Consider the following 25141-nt stretch of genomic DNA (forward strand, 5'->3'; position numbering starts at 1 on the left):
GAACTCCCCAGGAAGATATTTCTTTCCTGGTGGCTTTTCATATCCCAGCACCCCTCAGGATTTCCCAGGGAACCACTTAAGGAAGAATGATAGCAGGAGGACAAGCTTTGACATCAGCAGAAATGGGTATGAGTACTAGCTTTGCTCCCTACTAGCTGTGCCACATTGGGGAAGTAGCATCACGGCTCTGATCCATACCTCACAAGGCAAAGGTGAAGATTGGATAAGAGAGTGTATGTAAGACTCCCAGTAACTATCACATGTGTAGTAGATACTTGATAAATAGTGACTATTATCTATTAAAGTCTGCCTGCAGCTCTTACCCCTCTACTGCTATTGTAAGACCGTTCAGTACAATGCCTGGCATGTAATAGGTGCTCAATAAATGATAGTCTTAAATCCTTGAATTCCCTCATCCAATGGTGGCTTCATTTTACTTGGTCTGTCAGCAGCACTTGACACAAGTAATTACTCCTCCTCCTTCAAGCCCTTTTCTCTCTTGGCTTCCAAGTTATGACCCTCCTATATCACCAGCTGTTCCTTTACAGTGTCTATTCCTGGTTTTCCTCAACTCCTTGATCTTTGAACGATAGAGTGCCCCAAGACTCAGTCCTTGTACCCGTTCTCTTTTCTAACTGCAGATTTCTCCTGATGATCTGACCTTGTCTCATTACTATATGTACATGTATATATGTGCAGCTGTGTGTATGTGCGTGTATGTGTATATATATATATGTCATTTCCAACTGCTTCCTTGATCTTTCGCTTGGATGACCAAAGGCATCTCCAGCTTAACATGTCCAAAACTGAGCCCCCAATACTCCCTCCCTCTGTCCCTAACGTGTTTCCTTTATAGTCTTTCCCATCTCAGTAAATGACAACTCTATCCTTCCAGTGGCTCAAACCAAAAACCTGGGTATCGTTCATGACTTTTTCCTTCTGTATTCAATGAGTCAGCAAATTCATGATCCTACCTTCACAGGATATCCAGAATCTGACCACTCCTCACCTCCCCACAGCAACCACTCTGGTCTCAGCCACCACTGTCTCTCACCTTGATTGTTACGGGAGCCTCATGCCTTTTCCCTATGTCCCAGTTATTCATTACAGAGTGACAACCCATCCCAAAACAGAATGACATTAAACAACGACTATTTTGTTATGCTCATGGATTCTACTGGGTAGGAATTCAGAAAAGACTCAGTGGAGACAGCTCTTCCCTGTTCCAGGATATCTGGGGCCTCAATTGACTGGACCTAGAACAGCTGAGCCAGGAGGATTTGCCTGCAAGATGGTGTCCTCACTACCATGTCCAAGCTGGGTCAGCTGAAAAAAAGGACAAGCCAGGATTGTGGGCAGGATTGCCTCAGACAACTTCTACAGCAGGGAGGGCTCTAGAGAGTTTTCTAGTAAGTGAAAACGTTTCATGGCCTTTTGTATCCTAGCCTTGAGTAAAAGCTGAAATTCTTACAGTGACCACAAGGAGCCATGGTTTGATCCTCACTGACTCATCTCCTTTTTCCCAGGGCTCAGTGTATTCCAGCAGCCCTGCATCCTCCCACCTCAGGACATTCCCACATCCTCCCCCATTTGCACTTCCCAGAAATCCAGGTGCCTGCACCTCCCTTCTTTCAAGTCAAATATTACTCACAATCCTATAAAAATTGCAACATACTTTCTTCCTGACTCCCTTTCCTGATCTTGCTTGGTTCTTTAGTACTTAACACCATCTACACACACACACACACACACACACACACACTTGAATTTATTTCCTATCTATTGTCTGCCTCTGGCTCTAGAATGGGAATTCCACCCAGGCAGAGATTTCTATCTCACTGCCAAATCCCCAGAACATATACCGGAGCCTGTACACAATAGGTGCTCAATAATAGTTGTGCAATGATTAAAGACCACCTGTTTTTACTAATCTAGTGTTTGTTAAAACTCGGATTTCAGTTTGTTTTGTTTATTTCAATTGCCATTTGCTGTTCACAGGCCTGGTTCTTTAAAAGACTGAAAAGCCCCACTCATACGATACATAAGTTTCTTGCAGATTTCAAAGCGTATAACCTCTTATTAATTAATACACTGATTAATTACTAATTTATTAGTAATTTACCTAATATTAATTAAAGGTTTCCCACCCTTTGTTGGAGAACATGACCACTATTCACTGCCTTCTTTTTAAAAATCACTAAATCACTAGATTTTTGTGTGACCAGGTAACTACGAGCTTTTATATCGATATCCAGATATTATGTATACTCTAAGTTTGGGGTCAGGGAATATGCTTTAAGGAGGTGGAACTTTTTGAAGGAGATGAAAATAGAAATTAAATATTATTGATTTATCCTGATGATTCTACTACCTCTTAATAGGAGATGAAATATGCCTGGATTAGAAGGAAAATGACTAATACCTCAAGGTATATAGACCTGTCATCTGGTTTTAATAAAATTCTGCATTCTCAGGGTTGAATGTCCAAGAAAAATCAGAATAATCTGCTTCCCCATTCATGACCCTGTATATGAAATGATTTTTAAAATTTCATTTAACAAATTTTCCATCACACTATATGCTAGGAACTTTCTAGATACAAACTTATTTGATTCCCACAACCTTGTGACTTTAATGCTATTACTATCCCTATTTTTTATATGAGGCAACTGGTCATAGAAAAGTTAAGTAAGTTTGTCTAAGATTAAACCTCTAGTTAGTGCAGACTGACCCCAGGGTCTATGTCTTTATCACTAGAAAAAAAAAAAAAAAGCCTTTTCCTCAAACATTTTATTGTAAATATTTGCAAACTTACAGAAAAATTAAAGAAAGAGTTCTACACTGAATACTCATATACCTACCACTTAGAAACTGCAGTTAACATTTTACTATATTTGTTTCATCACACGTTTGTCTGTCTATCCGTCTCTCTATTCATCCATCAAACCATATGTTTGGTGCATTTCAAAGAAAGTTGGAGAATCAATAGACTTCACCCCTAAACTCTTCCACATGTGAATTATTAACCAGATTTCAATATTTGTCCATCGTTCTTTCTTTTTTCTTCTTTTGAGACAAAATGTGCAGATAATTCCATTCAATGAATTTTGACCTACACTACCTTTCGATTTTTCTTGCTGGGAAAGGTTTCATTGTATAGTTTTGACTGTGCAAAGATTTTATAAAACCGTGAGCTGAATCAAGTGTAAATTCATCTATGAGATGAAAGACTCAGCAGGAGGCTACCTCACTCGAGAAACTCCCCTTTTGTACACCTAAAATCTGACGGGTTCAAGAGCCATTTTCCCTTTTTGTCTGGAGTATAATCCAGCTGGCAGGAAGGGAACTCACTGTAGAAATTCTTAAAATTCCATACCATGCCCTGTCTTCTTACACATGGAGGAATGAGGCTCAACAAAATGAAGTGACTGTCTCAGAGGTCACACCAGTGTGAGGCACCCTCCCCCACTCTGGTCTCTTGATACCCAGACCAAGGCCTTTCTGGAAAGGTGCATTTGTTTCTGAAACCTCCAACCTGTGAAAGCAAACAGCCAGGGACTACAGTATTTGATGGCTCAGAGTGGTATCTGCTATTGCAAATTCTTTAGCTTCAATTTCAAAATTGATGATGCAAAGTTGCATTTGTCTCATGGAAGATGTAAAGACCTCTCCTATTTCCCAAAATAAGAGCCACGTGGAGAAAGCCTCCTTCTTTGCTTATCTTAGAAAAGCATGTCAGAGAAATCAGTATTAATTACAGTTAATGATTGCTGCCACACACAAGGTCCCACCACGTATTTACGCTTTTTGAAGTATTGTGAATTCTCACCTATCGCTTTCAAATTTCACGTATAAGGACCCAAGGTTCAAAGAGGTCAGATAATCACCCACACGGGTGGCAAGTAATAGGAGGATTTTCTGACCCCTAATATCACATAAATTGTTGCCATCTCCTGCCCTACTGTCCTAGTAAACTGAACCATCATATAGAGGTTGGGAGTCCGGCCTCCCCTTCGCACTGCCTGGGCTTGAATTTCAGCTTCACATCGGTCACTCTATGACCTTGGACAAGCAGCTTAATCTCTGTGCCTCAGTTTCCTTATCTGGAGGATGAGGATAATAATAGTGCCTGACCAATAGAGTCGTTGTAAGAAGTAAATATGGTGGCGCATGCAAGGCTTAGAATGATTTCTTTAAAAAGCAACCAACGTTTTGCCCCTTTAACCTTCAGCATCAACTATAATGATCCTTATATCCAACGTCTTGTTGGACTCTCACAGCAATGCTGTGAAGTATTGAGTGCTACTGACCCATTTGGGGATGAAAAAAACAGAGCTAAGAAAGATAATGAGACCAAAGACACATGGATGATGGGGACAGAGCTGGACAAGAATCCCAGACATTTTTAACTCTAAGTTCAGGAATGTCTCAAAGGACTGGATACGTAGGTATTTTTCAAGCCCTTACTCAGTGCATACAACTCTGTCAACTGTTCCTTTACAAGAACAGGTAGGAAGTAAAAAAAAAAAAAAATCAGCACCTCTATTCTTCAGCAGATTAATTCACAGCAAGAGAAAAAGTGCTATTTTGGTTATTACACTTACTCAGAAGAGCAGATTTGGGAGTCAGTTTTAGTAATTTTTAGAAATCTGTAAGATTCTAAAAGTCTTGTAAAATGTTAGTTTCTACCTTAGATTTCCATAGCCAGGCAGCAAAGTGATTTTACATGGCACACCAGACAGCACAACTTCCTATAAATCTTTCTTTAAAAATCATTGACCTTTGTCTTTACATCCTCACGGCATGTAGCATGTGTACTCCCCAGAATTACCTTCTTCTGAGCCCTTGTACAGCCTCAACTTCATTTTCAAACACAGGCCATCATGAAAGCTTGCTTCCAGACCCAGCAGGGGAGCACAAGTCAATTAATTTCTTGGTTCCTTTGCTGAGTCTCCCCGAGGCAATGACATTGATGATGCGTTAAGGATTCTTAGGTCTTGCAACATGGCATGTTTCCCAGTCACCTACTCTGATAATCTGAAGGAAACTAGGCTCCAGATCATTTCAAATACTGGAATAATCATGGTAGAAATGATCTCAGATCTCAGAGAAGCATGTTATCTCATTTTCTAGATCTTAGCGACACATTTGTCACTTAATAGAATAGAGAACAGAACTGAGGCACACTTGCCCATATCTCAAAATGGCCAATCCAGGGCAAGACGCACACCTGTCCACTGCCAGTTTCTAGAGCCTCTACACAATACTGCTTTTCATAGTACAGAATCCAAAACAAACCCCGAAGGAGCCCTTGGCAATAACAGCTTTTGCCAAACCATGCAAATAACTTAGGGGTACTTGGGAAAAATCTCAAAACCGACGTAAGTTTTGACGGATTGGTTTGTAAGTTTATGCAAAAGGGGCTGGCATTTTGTCTATGGGGCTGTGCTTCCCATCGGTCAGTTCTTTGCAAAACCACTGAATCAGGTGTCTACAGACTAAGATACAGAAGTTCTCCACATAGTGACCTGGGAAAATGAGACAATGGCTGAAATAAATAGGTCACGAATGTCAGTTTTCTCTTTTTAAGTGTAATATCAATCTTTATACCAATCAGATGACCCATGCCTTGCACCCAGCCATTACTTAAGGCTCATAAATTATGATGGCTAAAAAAAAATGCCTGGAATTTTTAAATGGTTGATTCAGGAGTACAGGTAAAAATTAGTCAAGGCTAGCACTACTCTGGGAGAAGTTACTTCTTTTTCAACATTATATGCCACGTAAGAAAAGTTAATCAGATAATTATAGCTGTGACCATGGATGTTATCAGATGTTTTGGAAGCAAAGAAACAAATTGTTATGTTGTCATACTCTTGGGCAATTGGTTGTTTGGAGACATTATGCTTACTTTCCCAAGAAGCAAAATGTTTTCATGGAAAATCAAATATGCTCTGCCTTCCATGAACACCAAAGATTCCAGCCAAAAAAACTGTATACATTCAACTAAGCATCATCTCTTTAAGGACACATTCTGTCTTCAAAGGCAAGCAAAAAATGAGTCAGGTTATAGGTTGAAGATGAACCTAGGCTGCTCTTGATGTGCATAAATTGTGAGTGGTTTTATAGGGTGATAGGCAGAGGAGGGAAGGAGGCAAGGAGAATAGGTCTGTACAGCCATGAGCCAAATCCTGATAAACACACAGGGAAGGAAGAACAATGGAATCCTCGGCAACTTTCTCTCTTTCTGGGTAGGGGGATTTTCTGCTCCTTCAGGTTGTTGAATGGCAGACACTCTTTGGTCCATGTTTAGGGGATGAGAAGTTTTGGTTGGGGTCTAGAGATGGTAGTTCAGCATCATCAAGGTGCAAGAAGAAATTGTTTCAATTTGATTCAAAGAGAAAAACCATTGTTTCTAATCCAAGTTCAGTCCCCTGAGCTCAGCCAACCACATTTTGTGTGCTTCCAGAGCCCCACCCTTTTTTTAACTCACCTATGAGTCATCAGCTGCCTGGCACGGGAAGGAGATGCTACAGTACACATCTCACTCCCATGGCAAAGCACATCTCTGGTGTTGGTTCATTCTCATGCAGCTCAGGAAACACTTTCCTTTTGATTTTTGATCATAGGTTCAAAAGTTCAGGATCAATGGAGCGAGTATGTTTCATCAAATATTCTTCTGCAAGGGATACAAGAGAAACTTTATTTTATTTTATATTGGATTATAGTTGATTAACAATGGTATGTTAGTTTCAGGTGTACAGCAAAGTGATTCAATTACACATATACTTGTATCTATTCTTTTTCAAATTCTATTCCCACTTAGGTTATTACAGAATATTGAGCAGAGTTCCCTGTGCTATACCGTAGGTCCTTGTTGGTTATCTATTTTAAATATAGCAGTGTGTATATGTCAATCCCAAACTCCCAATCTATCCCTCCACCCCCTATCCTTTTTCCCCCAGTAACCATAAGTTCATTCTCTAAGTCTGTGAGCTCTGTTTTGCAAGTAAGTTCATTTGTATAATCTTTTTTAAGATTCTGCATGTAAGAGATATCATATGATATTTATCTTTCTCAAAATTACCGACCATACAGCCATGAGTCACTGTGAATCATTGGTATGTCAGGGCTCCCTGAAGACCCATTCACATGCATGGCTTTGCAGGGGGCCTTTTGAAAACACGTATCAGATCAGGTTTTTAGACCGGCATTTGCTTACAGCTCGTCAATGGCTTCCCTTGTCAGGATCAAGGCTATGGTCCTAAGCTCAGTTTACGAGCTCTGCACAACTTCCCCGCTGATTCGTCCATTGATTCGTCAAAGATTTATTGGATACCTACTTCATATCAGATGCCCTTCTAAGCCCTGGAGTACTAATGATGGACAAAGTGGATGGAGTTCCCCTTTTAGAACTGACCTACAGCCATGCCTGCCCCCTCACTACCCCTGCCAGCCCACCACCCTACCCGCTTCCCTCCCCACAGTTCTTTGGGTTCTTCCTCCTGCTGGGAACACTGCACCTCCTCAATTCCTACTGACTATTCAGATCTTATTTTAAGCATCATCTTCTTTAGGGAGGCCTTTCTCTTTTCCTGGACTAGGCCAGATCCCATCCTATCCGCTCCATAGGTCCCTGACTTATCCTTCATTTCCCTTTTTGTAAGTATTTGCTCTGGTCTGTATTTCCATCTAGACCAGGGGCTGGCAAACTTTCTCTGTAATGGGCCAGACAGTAAATATTTTCAGTTCTTTGGGACACGAAGTCCCTGTCTCAATTACTCAACTCTGCCTTTGCAGTGTGAAAGCAGCCATGGACAACAATAAACAAACGGGTGTCACTGTGTTCCAATAAAACTTTATTTTGAAAGAAAATAGCAAAAGCAAGGGGTAGGCCAGATATGGCTTGTGGGCCATAATTTGCAGACCTCAGAACAACGGGACCTGCTGTGATGATGGAAATACTGTGTGACTGTCCCACCCAGTAAGGTAGCCACCAGCCATGTGTGGTTGTCCAACATTTGAAATGTGGCTCATGCAACTGTAACCTAAATCTCTAAATGTATTTAACTTGATGATTTTAGTTTGAATGTAAGTAGCCACATGTGGCTAATGATTATTGTTTTGGACGGTTCACATATAGACTATGAGTGTCATGAGGTCAGGGGTTCTGTCCTTCCTGGTCACCACTGTGTCACCTGGACAGAGCACAGCAGCTAGCACAGAGTAGGTACTCAATATGTATTTGTTGGATGAATGAATGAACAAATATGCCTAGAGATGATCATACTAAGTGAAGTAGGACAGAGAAAGACAAATATCATATGATATCACTTATATGTGATATCTAAAAAAGGATACAAATGAACTTATTTACAAAACAGAAATAGACTCACAGATATAAAAGACAAACATGGTCACCAAAGGGGAAACGTGGGAGGGGGGGGGGATAAATTAGGAGTTTGGAATTAACAGATATACACTACTATATATAAAATAGATAACCAACAAGGACCTACTGTATGGCACAGGGAACTATATTCAATATCTTGTAATAACCTAAAATGGAAAAGAATGTGAAAAAGAATATATATATATATGTGTGTGTGTGTGTACAACTGAAGCACTTTGCTGAAACTAACACAACACTGTAAATCAACTGTACTGCAATTAAAAATGTAAATAAATAAAGGAAGGGAAAAAATGAACAAATGTATAAATATGGAATGACATTAGACTTCTGGGATGTTGCCACTGGAGACTTCTTGCTCTCTAATCCTGAAGAGTTGTATTTCTGTACACACGTTTTATCCCCGCCTTAGTCCATGAGTTCCATGGGGATGGAAGCCATAAGAGAAACTACCTGAATGACCCAGTGCCTAGCACAGGTACAAGCACATGGTAGTCAGCCGTCCCATGAGTGTTGACAGCTGCCAGTACCCACCTGGGAAGGACAAGGAGTCAGCCCCATGGCTATTTCTGAAACATGTTCCAATCTGTCACATCTCAAAGATCTAACTTAGAGCTTCTTTCTGATTCAACCCTGGTGCTGTGCACTTTAGAAATTCAACTTCATCCTGACTTTGCCTGCTTTATAACCTTGGGGAAATTGCCTAATGCCCTGTGACTATCTTATTAAGTGAAGATAATTCTAATTCTATTACAGTTATCCACAACCTACCTCTTAGGAATATCATCTAAGTAAATAAAATCATGGCCACAAAAGCTTTGAGCACCTCAGAGATAAGCGCTGTTCTCACCTGGACTGAGAACATCATAACTGAACAAGAAGATAGTAGGTAGTAGTTAATTTCAATGATATTAAAGCAACAATGCATTGTTTTCTCTGGTTTATCAGGATAACTTCAGAAAAGCTCTGTGCCTCTCAAGTGATCCAGCTGGTTGTGAGTAAAATTAGAAGATTGTAGTCATTGCAGGGTGGTGAAGGACAGCCACTTTGTTCCAAAGTTCAATTATGTCCAACTGACTTTAGGGCCTCCACCCCAGCTGTCATCCCAGGTAGGATCCTGGGATCCTACAAATCTTTCTTCCCTGCATTTCTTTTTCACTGCTCTTTGAAACAGAAAGTCTGACTTATCCTGCAGAGAAGGCCTGTTCAATTTCAGCAGGCACTACACACCACATCTCCAAGCAGGCAACACATGAGGTCCAGCCAGAAGTCCTTGCATGGTCCCATTCCTCTCGTTTCTACTCACTAACAAGTGCCCATGCTGGTTCTCCTGTCCTGGAAGGCCCTCACCTCCTTCCTCAACATTGTCCAGTCTTGGCTCTCTTTTTCTCTCTCATTCACTCAGTCCTACAACAGATTTTCATGGGGCACACTGCTAGGGACTCCATTTAGTCCTCTCCAAGCCATCCTACCTTTTCTGTGAATCCCTGACTTCCCAATCTGGAAGTGTGGAAGGTGGGACTCTTCGTGGGCTTCCCTGACCTCTTTGCTAACTTCTCTGGTGGTGGATGGGAAAACCATGGGAAAGCAACTGAGCCTCTCAACGACTGAACTTGGGCATCACTACAAAGAAAGGTTGGAGTAGTTAATACATAAAGAACTTGTCCCCTCAAAAAGTTCCATGTTTATAATCTGTCTGTCTCTCTCTCTGACTTCTGTACTTCTTTCTGTCATGCACCACCTAACACTCAGAGATGCTCAATAACTCAAGAATTGAATCTTTGACAACTTCACCAGATTTATTGATTGACTGATTGATGATCCCATTCTATCTTTTTTTAAATTAAAGTACAGTTGATTTACAATGCTATACTAGTTTCAGGTGTACAACATAATGATTTGATATTTTTATAACTTATACTCCATTTAAAGTTCTTATAAAATATCAGTTATATTCCCTGTGCTGTACATTACATCCTTGTGTCTTATTTATTTCATACATAGTAGTTTATACATCTTAATCACCTTCCCCTATCTTGCCCCTCCCCACTGCACTGGTAACCACTAGTTTGTTCTCTGTATCTATTAGTCTACTTCTGTTTTGTTATATTCATTTGTTTTATTTTTTTAGATTCCACATATAAATGAGAATATACATTATTTGTTTTTCTCTGTCTGACTTACTTCACTAAGTGTAATATCCTCCAGGTCTACCCATGTTGTTGCAAATGGCAAAATTTCATTATTTTTTTATAGCTGAGTAATATTCCATATATATATATATATATATATAGAGAGAGAGAGAGAGAGAGAGAGAGAGAGAGAGAGACTCATACATTGGGGTACATATATCTTTTCAAATCAGTGTTTTCATTTTCTTTGGATAATTACCCAGGAGTGGGACTGCTGGATCATATTGTTGTTCTATTTTTAGTTTTTTGAGGAACCTCCATGCTGTTTTCCATAGTGGCTGCACCAGTTTACATTCCCCAGATTTAAATTTGAATGTTGGCCAGTGCAGACAGGTCCTGATGCACCCTTTTGCTTGGGGAGGTAACTCAGTTCTCAGACTTCTTCCAAACGCTTCTAAACAAGATTTAGACATGAAAGAATTTTAACACAATTCTTATAGTATCTATTCATTAAGGTAATACTAGATGACATAAAAAATGAGCCACCACATCTCAGTGGCATAACCCAATAGAAGTTTATTTCTCACTCATATTAAGTCTTATGGGCAGTGGCAGGAAGCTGGAGGGGGAGGAGGTGAAGACTCTGCTCCACACGGTAATTCGGGGCACCTGGCTGACAAAGCTCTGCAGACGACACTGTGTGGCTTCCAAGGTCACCTTGGCCATCAGAATTCAGATGACAATAGGGGAGAGAGAGAAAGAGATGGATCGTGAGAGAAGCTCTTGTGGGCCAGGCACAGAAATGGCACATTTCACTTCTACCAACTTCACATTGATCAGTCGTACACGTGTCTGCAAGGGACGTGGGGCATGTAGCCTGGCCATGAGAAAGAGGAGAGGGAAATGGTCTGATGCGCAGCCAGTCTCCACCACAATGGACAATAGTGTGAAAATATTTGAAATATTCAAAAGGCCTGAGTGAGAGATAATAAAAGCTATTATTTTTTGCAAGTGATCCTTTATTTTCTGTCCTTTTATTAAATGATTTGTCTTCCTAAAAATAGTATTGTAATACAATGTTGTGAGTGTTATAATGGTATTATGTAGTGATAACGCCTAGCCTGGATCTTTTTAAGAAGTGAAGCCAGGAGCTTCCCTGGTGGCGCAGTGGTTGAGAGTCCGTCTGCCGATGCAGGGAACACGGGTTCATGCCCCGGTCCGGGAAGATCCCACATGCCGCGGAGAGGCTGGGCCCGTGAGCCATGGCCACTGAGCCTGCGCATCCGGAGCCTGTGCTCCGCAAAGGGAGAGGCCACAGCAGTGAGAGGCCCACGTACCGAAAAAAAAAGAAGTGAAGCCAGAACTGGGTCTTAAACAGTGGATATTAGGCAAGCCAAGGTGTCTATGTGTGTGGGGTGGTGGGGGGGGGCAGCAGAGGACAGTTAGGAAAAGGACAGTTACCTGGCTACAGGGCCAGGTAAGGAAAAGAGGAAAACCCACTGATCCTCACAGGATGGCATTGAACGTCCTGGAAGTTTCTCTTTTTATATGTGCCTATGTGACTTAGCCATCCTCTAAGTCAGCCCAAGGGGTTCATTTGTGAGCACATTAAATCAAGGTTCTGAAGTCACCCACACTGGATGCCCTTCACTCACCCTTCTTTGTCTACGGTGCCCTTAAAATCAGGGGGTCCCAAATTTTGGTCCCAAGCTTCCTGCTCTTCTTTTTATTTTGTGCTTTATCACATTTGCCTTTAACCGTGGTTCACGCTGGGCCTCAGAGTAGTTGAGTCCTAGATCGTATACGTCAGCTAGGCCTTTCTCTTTTCCTGCATCTCTAACTGCCCCCAAATACCCCCACTTACGCAAGCAGACACAACCCCAACTCAGCAGGTCCCGTGCACACTCATTGTCTTCCCCCACAAGCAGTCCTCCTTCTAATCTCCGCTTTCTTCTTATCCACATTCCTATAACACTCCTCGCAGATACTGTCATGACCTCTTCCTTGACCTCATACCGAACCAGTCACAAAAGTTAGTCAAACCTTTTTCATGAGGCTCTCAGCCCCTTTTGCTAGAGTCTGGACAACTCCAGGAAGGAGGTAAGCCCCTTGGGTATCCCCATGATGTGGAAAGAACCAGAAGGTGGAGCTTAACTGGGCCAGGAAGTCACCAGGCATGCTAGAGATGGATGCAGTTCAAAGGTCACAGACAGAACAGAACCCAGGAAGGGAGCCAAAGTTTCACACTAGACTAGGAAGATTGGCCATCCATCAGACCTACGACTGGTGTGAGGGCATAGAGGGAGGTCAAGAACTCAGGAGCAGGGACGGGGTCTGTCATCTTGGAATTCCCAGAACCTAGCATGTTGATGGTTCATGCAAGACATCCAATTAGTGCCCTATGTTCCCAAATACAAGGTATTTGTTATATTCTTTCCTTCACCTTCCATTCAAGACCTCATATTATGCAATGCTCTCTCACTTTAATTATTTTAAACCACCCGGTAGCATTTGGGGAAGATATTAGACAAAAGCAACATCCATTAATGTTAGCTTGGTTTGTCTGGAGAAGACATTGTTGTCAAAACGTGGCCTCTGTGCTCTGGTGCTGAATAGAAACGTGGAGACAGACTTCTGGGTAAAGTAGAAAATAATAGCTTTATTGCTTTGCCAGGCAAAGGGGGTCACGGCGGGCTAATGCCTGCCAAACTGTGTGTCCCACCCTGGAAGGGGTAGTGAGAAGTCTTACAGTGTTCAAAAAGCAGGGCATGGTCAGCTCATGGTCGTTCTTCTGACTGGTCGGTGGTGAGGTAATGAGGAATCAGCATCATCGACCTCCTGGTTCCAACTGGTCTGGGGTCTACGTGCTGTGGGCAGCATACAGTTAACTTCTCCCACCTGCTGGGGGCTTCAGTATCTGCAAAACAGCTCAAAGGACATGGCTCAGAATATTATCTATAGTCCTTGAGGAAGAACTAAAGGTCCTTGAGTTTGTTTAATGACTAAAGTATTATTATTTTGTCTTGCTTGACTGTTTTCCTTTCTGCATTTTCTCACTTCTCTGATTAAATTTATTCTTTGACTAAAGTTTTCCTACAGAAAAACAGCAGGTGGATGACATGGGATGGGTCTATTCTGGGAAGGCCGCATAGGGCCCTGCTCAGTTACAACACTGATATAATGGATAATAAGGAGTTAAGGAATTTTAATAAGATTTAATAATATTTTGTGGGTTTTTGACTGAGCAATTCAAGTGTAAAATCTCATTATAAAAGGGCTTTTTAAAAGTTACTTTAAAAACAAGTAATATAAATAAAAAATATTCATCTATCAGATAGACTGTTTTTTTGATTGTCACATATTTTGTGGCTTGGGATAAAACTTCCAGGGACTGTCACACAGATTCCAAAAATACTGCATCTCAAATAGAATAGAGGAAATAAAGGCAATATAGTCTAGAAAACTGTGTTTGTGGAATCTAATAGTGCTTACAGTATGAGAGTAGCAAAAACATTATTTCTAATTAACATAATTTTTATATAATACATCATTTTAAATATATATGTGTAAGCTAAATTAATAAATTAAGTATTAGTAGACAAATGACACTGTAAATCACTAAAAATGGTCAAAACACTTCTTATGGATCATCTCATTGGGAAATAGGGAATCCAAGGATTGTATTATATTTGTTGAATAAAAATATGAATAAATGTATAAATATTTATTAAAGACAAAAACTTAATTAGTAGTGTTAAGAATAATTTATTCACTAATGCATTGAGCAAACATTGAGCTACCATGTGAATATCAATTAAGCAGGAATAAGAATGGTTTGATATTAAAAGTCTACTTTCCACCGGCATGGTGACACCTAAAATAAATGAGAGAAATATTTACTTTGACTTTTTATTATGAAAATTTTCAAACATGCAGAAAAATGAAAAAATAATATAACAATCGCCCACCCGTATAACCTCCATCTAGATTCAACATTTTCCCAAAATTGCTTTATGTATGTGTTTAATTTTTGATGAACCATCTGAAAGAAAATTAGAACTGTTATAACACTTCACCCTCCTTAATCCTTCAGCATGCATTGACAAAGATTAAAGCATCCTCCCACATAACTATACTACTACTCTCACTCTTAACAAAATTAACTCCTCAATAATATATATTTCCAGTACACATTTGGATTTCCACAATTGTTCAAAATATGTTTTTTTTACCAGTTTTTTTTACAAAAAACAGAAAAAGAGGATCTAATGAAAGAATACACAGTGCACTTGGGTGTCTCTTAAGTTCCCTCCCCCACTCTTTACTCTTTTTTTTTCCAGCTTGATTGAGGTATAATTAATAACTAATAATTGTATGTACTTGAGGTGTACGTGACTTGATATATGTATACGTTATGAAATTATTACCGCAATCAAGCTGATTAACACATCTATCACCTCACCTACCTACCTGTGTGTGTGTGTGTCTGCGTGTGATGAGAACACTTTAGATCTACTGTTTTAGCAAATTTCAAGTATACTATACAATATTACTACCTATAGGTACCATGCTGTACATTAGCTCCTCGGAACTTCTTCATGTTATAACTGAAGGCTTGTACCCTTTGACCAACACCTCCCTGCTTTCCCCACCCACTGTCTGGTAATCACCAGTCTACTCTCTGTTTCTGTGAGTTCAGCTTTTTCAGATTTCACATATAAGTGAGATAAGGCAGTGTTTGGCTTCTTGAGTCTGGCTTGTCTCACTTAGCATAACATACTCTAGGTTCATCTATGTTTTACAAATGACTGAATTTTCTTTTGTGTGTGTGGCTGAAAAATATTCATGTGTGTGTGTACAAAACCCACATTTTCTTTATCCATTCATCCGTCAATACACACTTAGATCATTTCTGTATCTTAGCTGCTGTGAATGATGCTGCAGTGAACATGGAAGTGCAAATATCTCTTCAAGATACTGATTTCATTTCCTATGAATATATGCCCAAAAGTGGGATTGCTGGGTCATATGGTAATTGTTTTAATTTTTGGAGGAAACTTCATACAGATTTCCATGATGATTGTACCAGTTTACATTCCCACTAGCAGTCCACAAGGGCTCCCTTTTCTCCACATCCTCACCAACATTTGTTATTTCTCTTTTTTTTGGTAACAGCTGGGCTAGCAGGTGTCAGGTGATATCTAATTGTGATTTTAATTTGCATTCCCTGATGATTAGTGATGTTGAGCACCTCTTCATATAACTGCTAGCCACTTGGATGTCATCTTTGGGAAAATGTCTATTCAGGTTCTCCTCCCATTTTTAATTGGATTATTTGTTTTTTACTTGTATGAGTTCCTTATGTATTTTGGGTATTAACCTATTATCAGATATATGGTTTGCAAATATTTTCTCTCATTCTGTAGGTTGCATTTTCATTTCATTGATCATTTCTCTTGCTGTGCAAAAGCTTTTTGGTTTGATGTAGTCCCACTTGTTTATGTTTTGCTTTTAAAGACCAAGCCAATTGTCATATAAAAAGTCCCACATTGTGGATTATCTGTTTCCTCATGAAGTCATTTACCTGATATTTCTTGTAAAATGGAAGTCAGATATTAGAGCTTGACTAAATTCAGGTTAAATATGTCATCAGTGTATTAAATATTACATCACGACAAGAGCATAGAGTGGTGAGTTGTTCTAACATTTGTGATGTAATTTGATCACCTGGCTGAGGTGTAACCCCAAGTTTGTGTTTGGGGAGTAACTAATAGGGTTATACATTGGCATCTTGCAAAAATCCTATTCCTTATTAATTTTTCACTTAATGGATTTAGAATCTGTTGAGAATTTTTGCCTGAATTAATTATTTCATTAGGATTTGTGAAATAAAATGTACATTGCTGATTACCCTCTTCAATGATCAATTTCCAATTTTCTCCAAGCAGTTTTTCAAATCTTAAATATGTTCTTTGAAAGGTAAAAGGTCAAAAGTCCAAAATTTTTAATATCATAGTTTATTGTAATGGAAGAGTAGTAATTTTCCACTTTCTTTTGTCTTTTCAGCAAAATGGAAATTCAAATTTTTATAAGCCAATGGTTGAATCCTTTGAGGAAGCACCTCTACATGTTATGGTTTTCACTTACTTGGGATATGGAATTGGAACGCTGTTTGGTTATCTCAGAGATTTTTTGAGAAACTGGGGAATAGAAAAATGCAATGCAGCCATAGAGAGAGAAAAGCAAAAAGTACGTATGAACACCTCCCTGGGTCTTTGTCAATGCCAATTCTTCTGTAAAGTGTTCTCACAAGTGGTGATGTGTGTACAGGTCCTAAAAAGAGTGATACTCTCAGGAACTATCCAGGGTAAATTCTATTCCTCTGCACCCCATAAACCCCCAAACATTCCCTGTGTATTCACGCACTTGTTTTTTACAAACATTTATTGAGCAACTACTATTTGCCAGACTGAACTAAAGGTTTTCTTGTAAATTATCATATTTAATTTTTATAATGATATAGATATTAAAATAATATTTTAAAGGTGAAAAATCAAAATATAAGAGTGAGGACACATGAGTGGAACTTTATTCTGGTCTTCTAGGTGTCAGTTGAGTATTATTTATGTTCTATCCTGGAAGAAGAAAGAGTGTTTGAGTGAAATGTGGGACTTTTATTTCATCTAGGTCAGTTTCTCAACTTTGGCACTACTGACATTTCAGACTGGATAATTCTTTGATATGGGAGACTGCCCTGTGCATTGTAGAAATTTTAACAGCATCCCTGACCTTTACCCACTAGATGCAATTAGCACTCTCCCACATACTTGTGACAATGAAAAATGCCTCCAGACATTGCCAAATTCCTCACAGATTGCAAAATCACCCTGTGTAGAACCACTGATCTAGATACTTTCAATAATTAACCTATAAAAATCTACATCATCCCCTTTTCACATAGAGCTAACAGGACAACCTGGAAAATATTAAGAGACCTGTGAGCAGCCTGCATCCTTTTAACATGTTTTCCAAAATTGGTTCAAATGATTTATGATGCCATGAATCTCTTTTTCCTAAAACTTGCTTTGCAATATACGATTGTGGCCATAGATTATTCCACATGATGGAGCCTTGAACACATCTGAGCAAAGAACATAGGTAAGGCATGAACTTCAATGTAATGAGAGAACTTCAAATCTTGTAACTTAGTGACTAGTACCCCTGGTAAGCTAAACTCTTGTTACAGTAACATAACCATGAACAAATCATGTAGAACACTTACTTTGCAATTACCTTAAGTCAAGCATATCACCTTCAGAAGAAAATCAGGCCCAGCTTTATTATTGTGCTCTCTCCTACCTTTAGCAAGTATTTGAGTATATGCTGTCTACCAAGTAATGGAGGCTAATAGAGAAGAAACTATAGGTCTTTCCATGAGAGAATTTGAAGTCTGGTGTGCAAAACAGACTCACCAGCAAAACAAATGATAAAAAGTGATGATGGGGCAGAAGGTGACAAAGGAAACAGGGATCGGTGCCCTGTGATTCTCTTAAGGAGTCAGGAAGGCATGATATTGGGGCTTGCACGGTGAGCAGGAGTTTGCCTAGTGAGCAAGGGTGAGAAGGAAGACACTCTCTGAAGAGGGCACTGCTTGTGTCAAAGCATTCATTAACTCACTAATCAAGTCAGGTTTGTTTGGAGCATGTATCTTGTGCCAGGCACTGTATTACAGTCTTGGAATATAGGAATAACTAAGGCAGATAATGGTTCTTGCTTTCAGAGAGCTAACCATAAAAAAAAAGCAGTTGCAATGGAATTTGGTAAGAGGTACCATAGCGGTAAGTAGATGACATCAAGGAAGCAAAGAAGAGAAACATTTAACCTGAACTTGGTGTTCAGGGAAGACTTCTGGGAGGAAGAGAAAGTTAAATTGACATCTAAGGGCTAAAGAGTAAGTAGTAAGGCAAAGGGTGAGGCAAGACGAGCTGGAAGGAGTCTTCAGGGAGAAGAAATGTGATGCAAAGTGGCCCAGAGGTCAGAGAAAGCATTGTACATTTAAGGAACCAATGAATTCTAATGACCAGAGTGTTGCGAGTGAGAGTGGGAGCATGTGGGGAGAAAGATTGCTTGAGAGGCAAGCAGGGACCATACTATAATGGGTTTTTATAAGCCATGGGCATTTATTAGAACAATGGGAAGGCATTGAAGGATTTCAGGCAGAGGAATGCAGATTTGCAGATTAGAAAGATCATGTTCACTGCTCTATAAAAAATGGATTTACAGGACAATATAGGGGCCAAAAAAACCAGTTAAGAGGCTGAGGCAGAAGTCCAGTTTGAAAAAAAATCTAGATGAGCCCTTGGGCTGGGACCAGGGTAGTGATAATAGGGATGGTGATAATAGGCGAGGCCAAGAGAGGTTTAAGAGATGGAGTTCGGACTACTCAGCTATAAGAAAGAAGGAAACCTTGCCATTTGCAGCAGCATGGATGGACCTAGAGATTGTCACACTAAGTGAAGTAAGTCAGACAGAGAAAAACAAATATCATACAATATCAGTTATATGTGGCATATAAACAAATGATACAAGTGAAGTTATTTACAAAATAGAAATAGACTCACAGACATAGAAACAAACTTACGGTTATCAAAGGGGAAAGAGCCAGTGAGGGATAAATTAGGAGGTTGGGATTAACAGATACACACTACTATATACAAAATAGATAAATAATAAGGACCTACTGTATAACACAGGGAACTATATTCAATATCTTGTAATAATCTATAATCTGAAAAGAATATATATATATATATATATATATATATATATGTATAACTGAATCACCTCGCTGTAAGCCTGAAACTAGTACAACTTTATTTTTTTAATGGTGTGTTAGTTTCTGCTTTATAACAAAGTGAATCAGTTATACATATACATATGTTCCCATATCTCTTCCCTCTTGCATCTCCCTCCCTCCCATCCTCCCTATCCCACCCCTCTAGGTGGTCACAAAGCACCGAGTTGATCTTCCTGTGCTGTGCGGCTGCTTCCCACTAGCTATCTATTTTACGTTTGGTAGTGTATATATGTCCATGCCACTCTCTCACTTTGTCACAGCTTACCCTTCCCCCTCCCCTTTTTCTCCTTGTCCCTGTTAGGAAGTTATATATAATATATCCCTCACTGTTTTTTTTAATGGTTCTCTTAGAATATTTAACACATATATTTAGAATTTAGTTACCATTATTTAGTAACTAGAGTCTTCCCCTGACCAGGAGAAGAATTTAATAAAATTGCACTTTCTTTCTCCCACATACCCATTCTCCATGTTGTCATTTATTTGTGAATTTTTAGTTTCTGTTTCTTTATACTACAAATATAATGCTACTTGGGCTAAACCATCTTCCATCAGTTTCTTCACTCACTATTTTTTCTGGCATCTGTCTTCCTCCATAGTTATTTCATTGTATTATTGAGGTACACGCTCAATTATTATAGAAAAGGGAATTAAACTCAAGACTCCTTACATATATTGGAAAGTTTTTACTTGGATTTTCACATTTGTTTGCTGGTTTGGCTGATTATAGGATTTTAAGTTCAAAATAATTTTCCCTCATACTCTTTTCCACCATTGTCACCTAAGAAAAGTCCGAAGCAGTCTAATTCATATTCCCTTGTCTATAAACTGCCTTTCCCTGAAGCATTTTGAGATTCTTCCCTTTGACTTCTGAAATTTAACCAGGATGTAGCTTGGCGTGTGTTTTTCCTTATTTGCTCTATTCAGGACCTGATAGACTATTTACATCTTAGGATTCAAAACTTCCTTCCTCTCTGGAACTTGCCCCTCCTCCTCCTCCTTTTTTTTTAACTTCCTTTTCCTCCTCTTTCACCTCATCTCCTCCTTCCTTCAATCTTGCAAATCCTTCTAGGGAGATACTGGACCTTCTAAATCTGCCCTTCGTATCTCTTGACTTTTCCTCCATATTTTATTTTCTCTGTCCTGGAATGATTAGTCAACTGACTATGCTAGTTTATTAATTTACTTCTCAGCTGTGTTCATTGTACTTTTGAACGTTTAATTTTTTAAAAGGATCCATTGTTTCGTTGTGTCTTTCTAAACACGTTACTTACATATTTTTAAATTCTTTTTCTGTTTGCTCTATGAAGTCTTTTCACTAAATGTCAGTTCTGCTTATTGAATTTGGTGCCTCTTATTGTACTAGTTTTCCTGTAATAGTGATGATGTTTTGTTTTATGCTCACTTTTTAATTTAGGAATCCTTATTTGCTTACACATTCACCTGTCTTGAGTGATTGTAGAAAGAAAATGGAATGTGTTGCCTGGACCAGGGGCTTGTGTTCTTGCTGTGTGGTCTCCCCACCTCTCTACAGTGGGGTCTTGTTCTTCCAGTCAGTTCTTGCTGCCCATCACAGTGCTTTGTGCTGTGGACAATGCAACTGCTTCTTACTTATTAACCCAATAAAAGAAGAACAAAGAGATATTGCTTCATTAATCACCCAGGGTATCAACTTCTTGTAGTTATCGACTCTTGGCTTTAATGATCCCTACAGTTAGTGTATGTCCATACCAGTCTTCTCTGCAAATGTTTTAGGGCTATGGTTTCCTGTGGTCTTATTTCTGCACTGAGCAGATCTTATTTATGTTCTATCTTTTGTGATCCTTCTATATTTCTGATTCATTGATGATTTATAAATTTATTTTGGTTTTCAAGTATCTACTTTTTGTCATTTCACAGAGCTTTTAGATGATTGGTAGAATACATACAAGCACTGAATCCGCTATCTTTATTCAACCTTCCTCTAATTTCTTAATAAGAAAAATTAAATTTAGCCATCCTTACTTTGTGTTTCTCATACTTCAAAGAACTGTCTATAATACAGTTAGTTGCCCTTCCCAACAAAAAGGAAAACACAAACATATTTTATTATTATTCTGAGCTCAACCCTGGTAGGAGAAACAGCTGTTTCTCAAGAGGAAATAATGATAAAAAAGAAATATTAGGTGAGAACAGAAGCATCAATGTAGGCACAAATGAAAAACTACGATTGATAATGATTCTCTCTCTCTCTACAAATCCATGATTCTATTTGCTACTGAATGGGCAAGTAGTTAAACCAAAAAAAAGAAGGGACAAATTTGGTAGTATTTTTCCAAATTTGGTAGTATTTTTTACAATGTGCCATGGATATGTTCTCTTCAATCCCTTTTAAATACCTATCTCTGCAGCATGATTTATTCAAAAGAGCATTGGTTATAGAACTGGGTACAAATCCCAATCTGTCCACTCAGATTTTCTGACTTTCTGTTGAATTGTCTATAAAAGTAGGATTGATATATCTATAACACTTGGAAAATGATAAGGTACCCTACAAGCTTAACAGTGGAAAAAGAAAGAGTGTCATATTGTAGGAGAAACAAAGGCATTTTCATGGCTGCATTATTAGGTTTTGTTCAACCCTCCTATATCCTGCTCCCAAAAATTATTATGTCCTTGTGGCCTGGGGTTCACTTTCACACTTAGCCTTTTGTGTCAGGAAGAAAAATATAGTGAGTTGGTCATGTGACGAGTTAAATCTACAACTAGATAAGGATATACCCCATTGCAGTGCTTCTGTTTTTGCAATATCTAGTCCAGTTTCATTTTTTGGTATAGTTACAAAACTGTGGGAGGCTTACCTGAGACTAGAAGACAGCGACCTTTGGAAGGCATTGACTGCTCCTGAAGAAACCTCACTGGTGCTCAAAGGAATGGGTTGGGGTGAAAATACACCCACACAGAGGCAGGAAGCTCACCGGTAGAGGCAGAGGAATAGGAGAACTGTACCCTCAAAACAGGCCTTCTTCTCTGGACCAGATCTTTTTTTTTTTTATTTCATACTGGAGTATGGTTGATTAACAATGTAGTGTTAGTTTTGGGTATACAGCAAAGTGATTCAGTTTTATACATATACATATATCTGTTGTTTTTCAAATTCTTTTCCCACTTAGCTTATTACAGAGTATTGAGCAGAGTTCCCTGTGCAATACAGTTGGTCCTTGTTGGTTATCTATTTTAAATATAGCAGAGAATACATGTCAATCCCAAACTCCCAATCTATCCCTCCCCCCAACCCTTCCCCCCTGGTAACCATAAGTTAGTTCTCTAAGTCTGTGAGTCTGTTTCTGTTTTGTAAATACGTTCATTTGTGTCTTTTTTTTTTTTAGATTCAGCATATAAGTGATATTTGTCTTTCTCTGTCTGCCTTACTTCACTTAGTATGATCATCTCCAGGTCCATCCCCGTTGCGGCAAATGGCATTATTCTTGAATTCTAAGAAGGTTCCCAAGCTCAATTCTCCCTCTCGGGAACACTGGGATTCGTTGTCTCCAGCACTCATTTGGGGACTTGTATTTTGCTGTCATTTTTGTTACTTTTATTTGCCACAGGTTTTACCTCCCCCACTAAAAGGTAAGTTCTTTGGAGGTGGAGGACTCACAGAGTTATTTGTGGACCCCACCCAACCCCTTACCCAAGAACCTTGCTCAAAATATTTGCAGATGGAATATTTTCATGGTTCCTCCATGTCTTTTAGTGTTCAATTGCAAATGAACTACAAAAAGCGAGACACCAAAGGTAAACTTCTGCCTCTGTTATTACAGGATTTTGTGCCGCTGTATCAAAGCTTTGAGAATTTTTATACACGGAACCTTTACATGAGAATCAGAGACAACTGGAACCGGCCCATCTGCAGTGCCCCGGGGCCTCTGTTTGATGTGATGGAGAGGGTGTCAGATGACTACAACTGGACATTTAGGTGAGGCGGCCACCTGGAGGGGCTTGGTTGAAAGAAATGCTTTCAAGGAAATTCTAGCATGGGCACCAGATCACAGATCTGAAAAAAGCACAAAGCAATAGAACAGCTGCTCTTCCATCATTCAACCCTTTGCAAGCCCTCGTGATGCCAATGGGAGAAGTCACAGTAATTAAATTGCCAAGGGCAGCTTACTTGTATTGCGATTAAAGAGGAATCAGTGGCAGAAGGTGCAGGATACACAGAGCCAGCCGGGAAGAGTCCTTTTCAGCTTTATTGACAAATTGTACCCTCCTACTTCCTGCTGAGGGAGCCAGTGATGACCATGGCTCTTTCTGATTTAGAAAGTCCTTGCTGAAATTTAAACCAGAGCACAGGTGTCACGAAAGCAAGCACCCAAGACAAATCAGGGCTGAGTAACACTCCATGGCCTGGAAATCTTTTCCCAATGCTCTGCCCAGGTTCATTATGAGGTGACTCTCCTCTAAGGACAAATCATTTTGTGGTGACAACAAGGCAAATCAAAAAGAAAAGACGTGACTTGGGCCAAACCCAAGGTCTCTTTGTGAGAGTCTTTTCTGGAGCACTAGGATGATATTAAATGAGAAAGCCCTTTGTGTTCACCCGCCCTTCTCTCTGCAGGTTTACTGGAAGAATCATCAAAGATGTCATCAATATGGGTTCCTATAACTTCCTTGGCCTTGCAGCCAAGTACGATGAATCTATGAAAACAGTAAAGGATGTTTTAGAGACATATGGCCTGGGCGTGGGCAGCACCAGACATGAAATGGGTACGTACATTCACTATTTTGAAATTTTTTTCCAGTTGGGTCTCAGATTCCTGGTGGCTACTTCTCAAATCTAGATCATATCTAGACAGTGTGCCTCAAAATGTTGTTATAAAACACAAAAAGGAAAAGGTATATAACGGTCTTTTTGGAAATTTCAAACATTATGTTCTTACTAGGCAGTTTTTAAAGATTTTAATTCTCCAGAGTAAAAAAAAAATTGTTCTTTCCTGACCATGTTATCTAAAAAAGCAGCTATAATGCCTCTTCCATCTGGTCCTTTTCTGGGTCTTTTCTTTTCCACTTTTCTTTTCTTTTTAACAGCTTTTTTGAGTTACAATTGCTATTCAAAGAAAACCATTGTACTCATTTAGTATATATAATTTAATGAGTTTGGACATATGCATACACCTGTGAAACCATCACCACAATCAAGGTGATCAACATATCCATTACCTCAGAAAGTGTCATATCGCCCTCCTTTTTATGGTAAGAATGCTTAAATCAGATCGATCTTTTTTTCTATTTTTTCCCCTAAATAAAATTTTATTTTATTTTTACTTAGTGAAGTAAAGTTGACTTACAATATTATATCAGTTTCAGGGGAAACCCTAGTAATTCTGTATTTAGAGATCTACCCTTTTAACAAATGTTCAAGGGCACAGTACAGAATTGTTCCAGGAACTGTGTGAAAGGGCAGGTCTCTAGAACTTACTCGTCCTGTATCACAGAAGCTTCGTACCCATTGAACAACAACTTCTCCTTTGGATTTGGCTCTTTCTCCCACTTTTCTTAATGATGCCTATCACTTATCTTGCTTTTGTACTTGTATATTGCCTGTCTCTGCTCCTGCAACATAAGTTCCGTGAAGGGAGGAATGGGTCTTATTGACTTGTGTTGAATGAATGAATGAATGAATGATGAATGAATGAATGGTAAAGATGAAACAGACTGCCTGTTTATTTCTCTTTTAGCTGAAACATTTTTCTCTTAGAGGAG

The 25141-nt window shown here is 39.3% G+C and overlaps 1 protein-coding gene across 1 annotated transcript in view; it reads left to right on the forward strand.

Annotated features, from left to right (window-relative positions):
- Window positions 1–25141, forward strand: part of SPTLC3 (serine palmitoyltransferase long chain base subunit 3) — a gene marked incomplete at its 5' end in the record, with an annotated part of 125026 nt that overhangs the window by 4764 nt on the left and 95121 nt on the right. Inside the window, 3 exons of the mRNA XM_079945537.1 lie at window positions 16609–16791; window positions 23203–23357; window positions 23997–24145. Coding sequence (XP_079801663.1) covers window positions 16609–16791; window positions 23203–23357; window positions 23997–24145 — 487 coding nt within the window. The remainder of the gene's footprint in view (window positions 1–16608; window positions 16792–23202; window positions 23358–23996; window positions 24146–25141) is intronic.

Source organism: Stenella coeruleoalba, assembly GCF_951394435.1.
Source record: "Stenella coeruleoalba genome assembly, chromosome: 15".
NCBI lineage: Eukaryota > Metazoa > Chordata > Mammalia > Artiodactyla > Delphinidae > Stenella > Stenella coeruleoalba.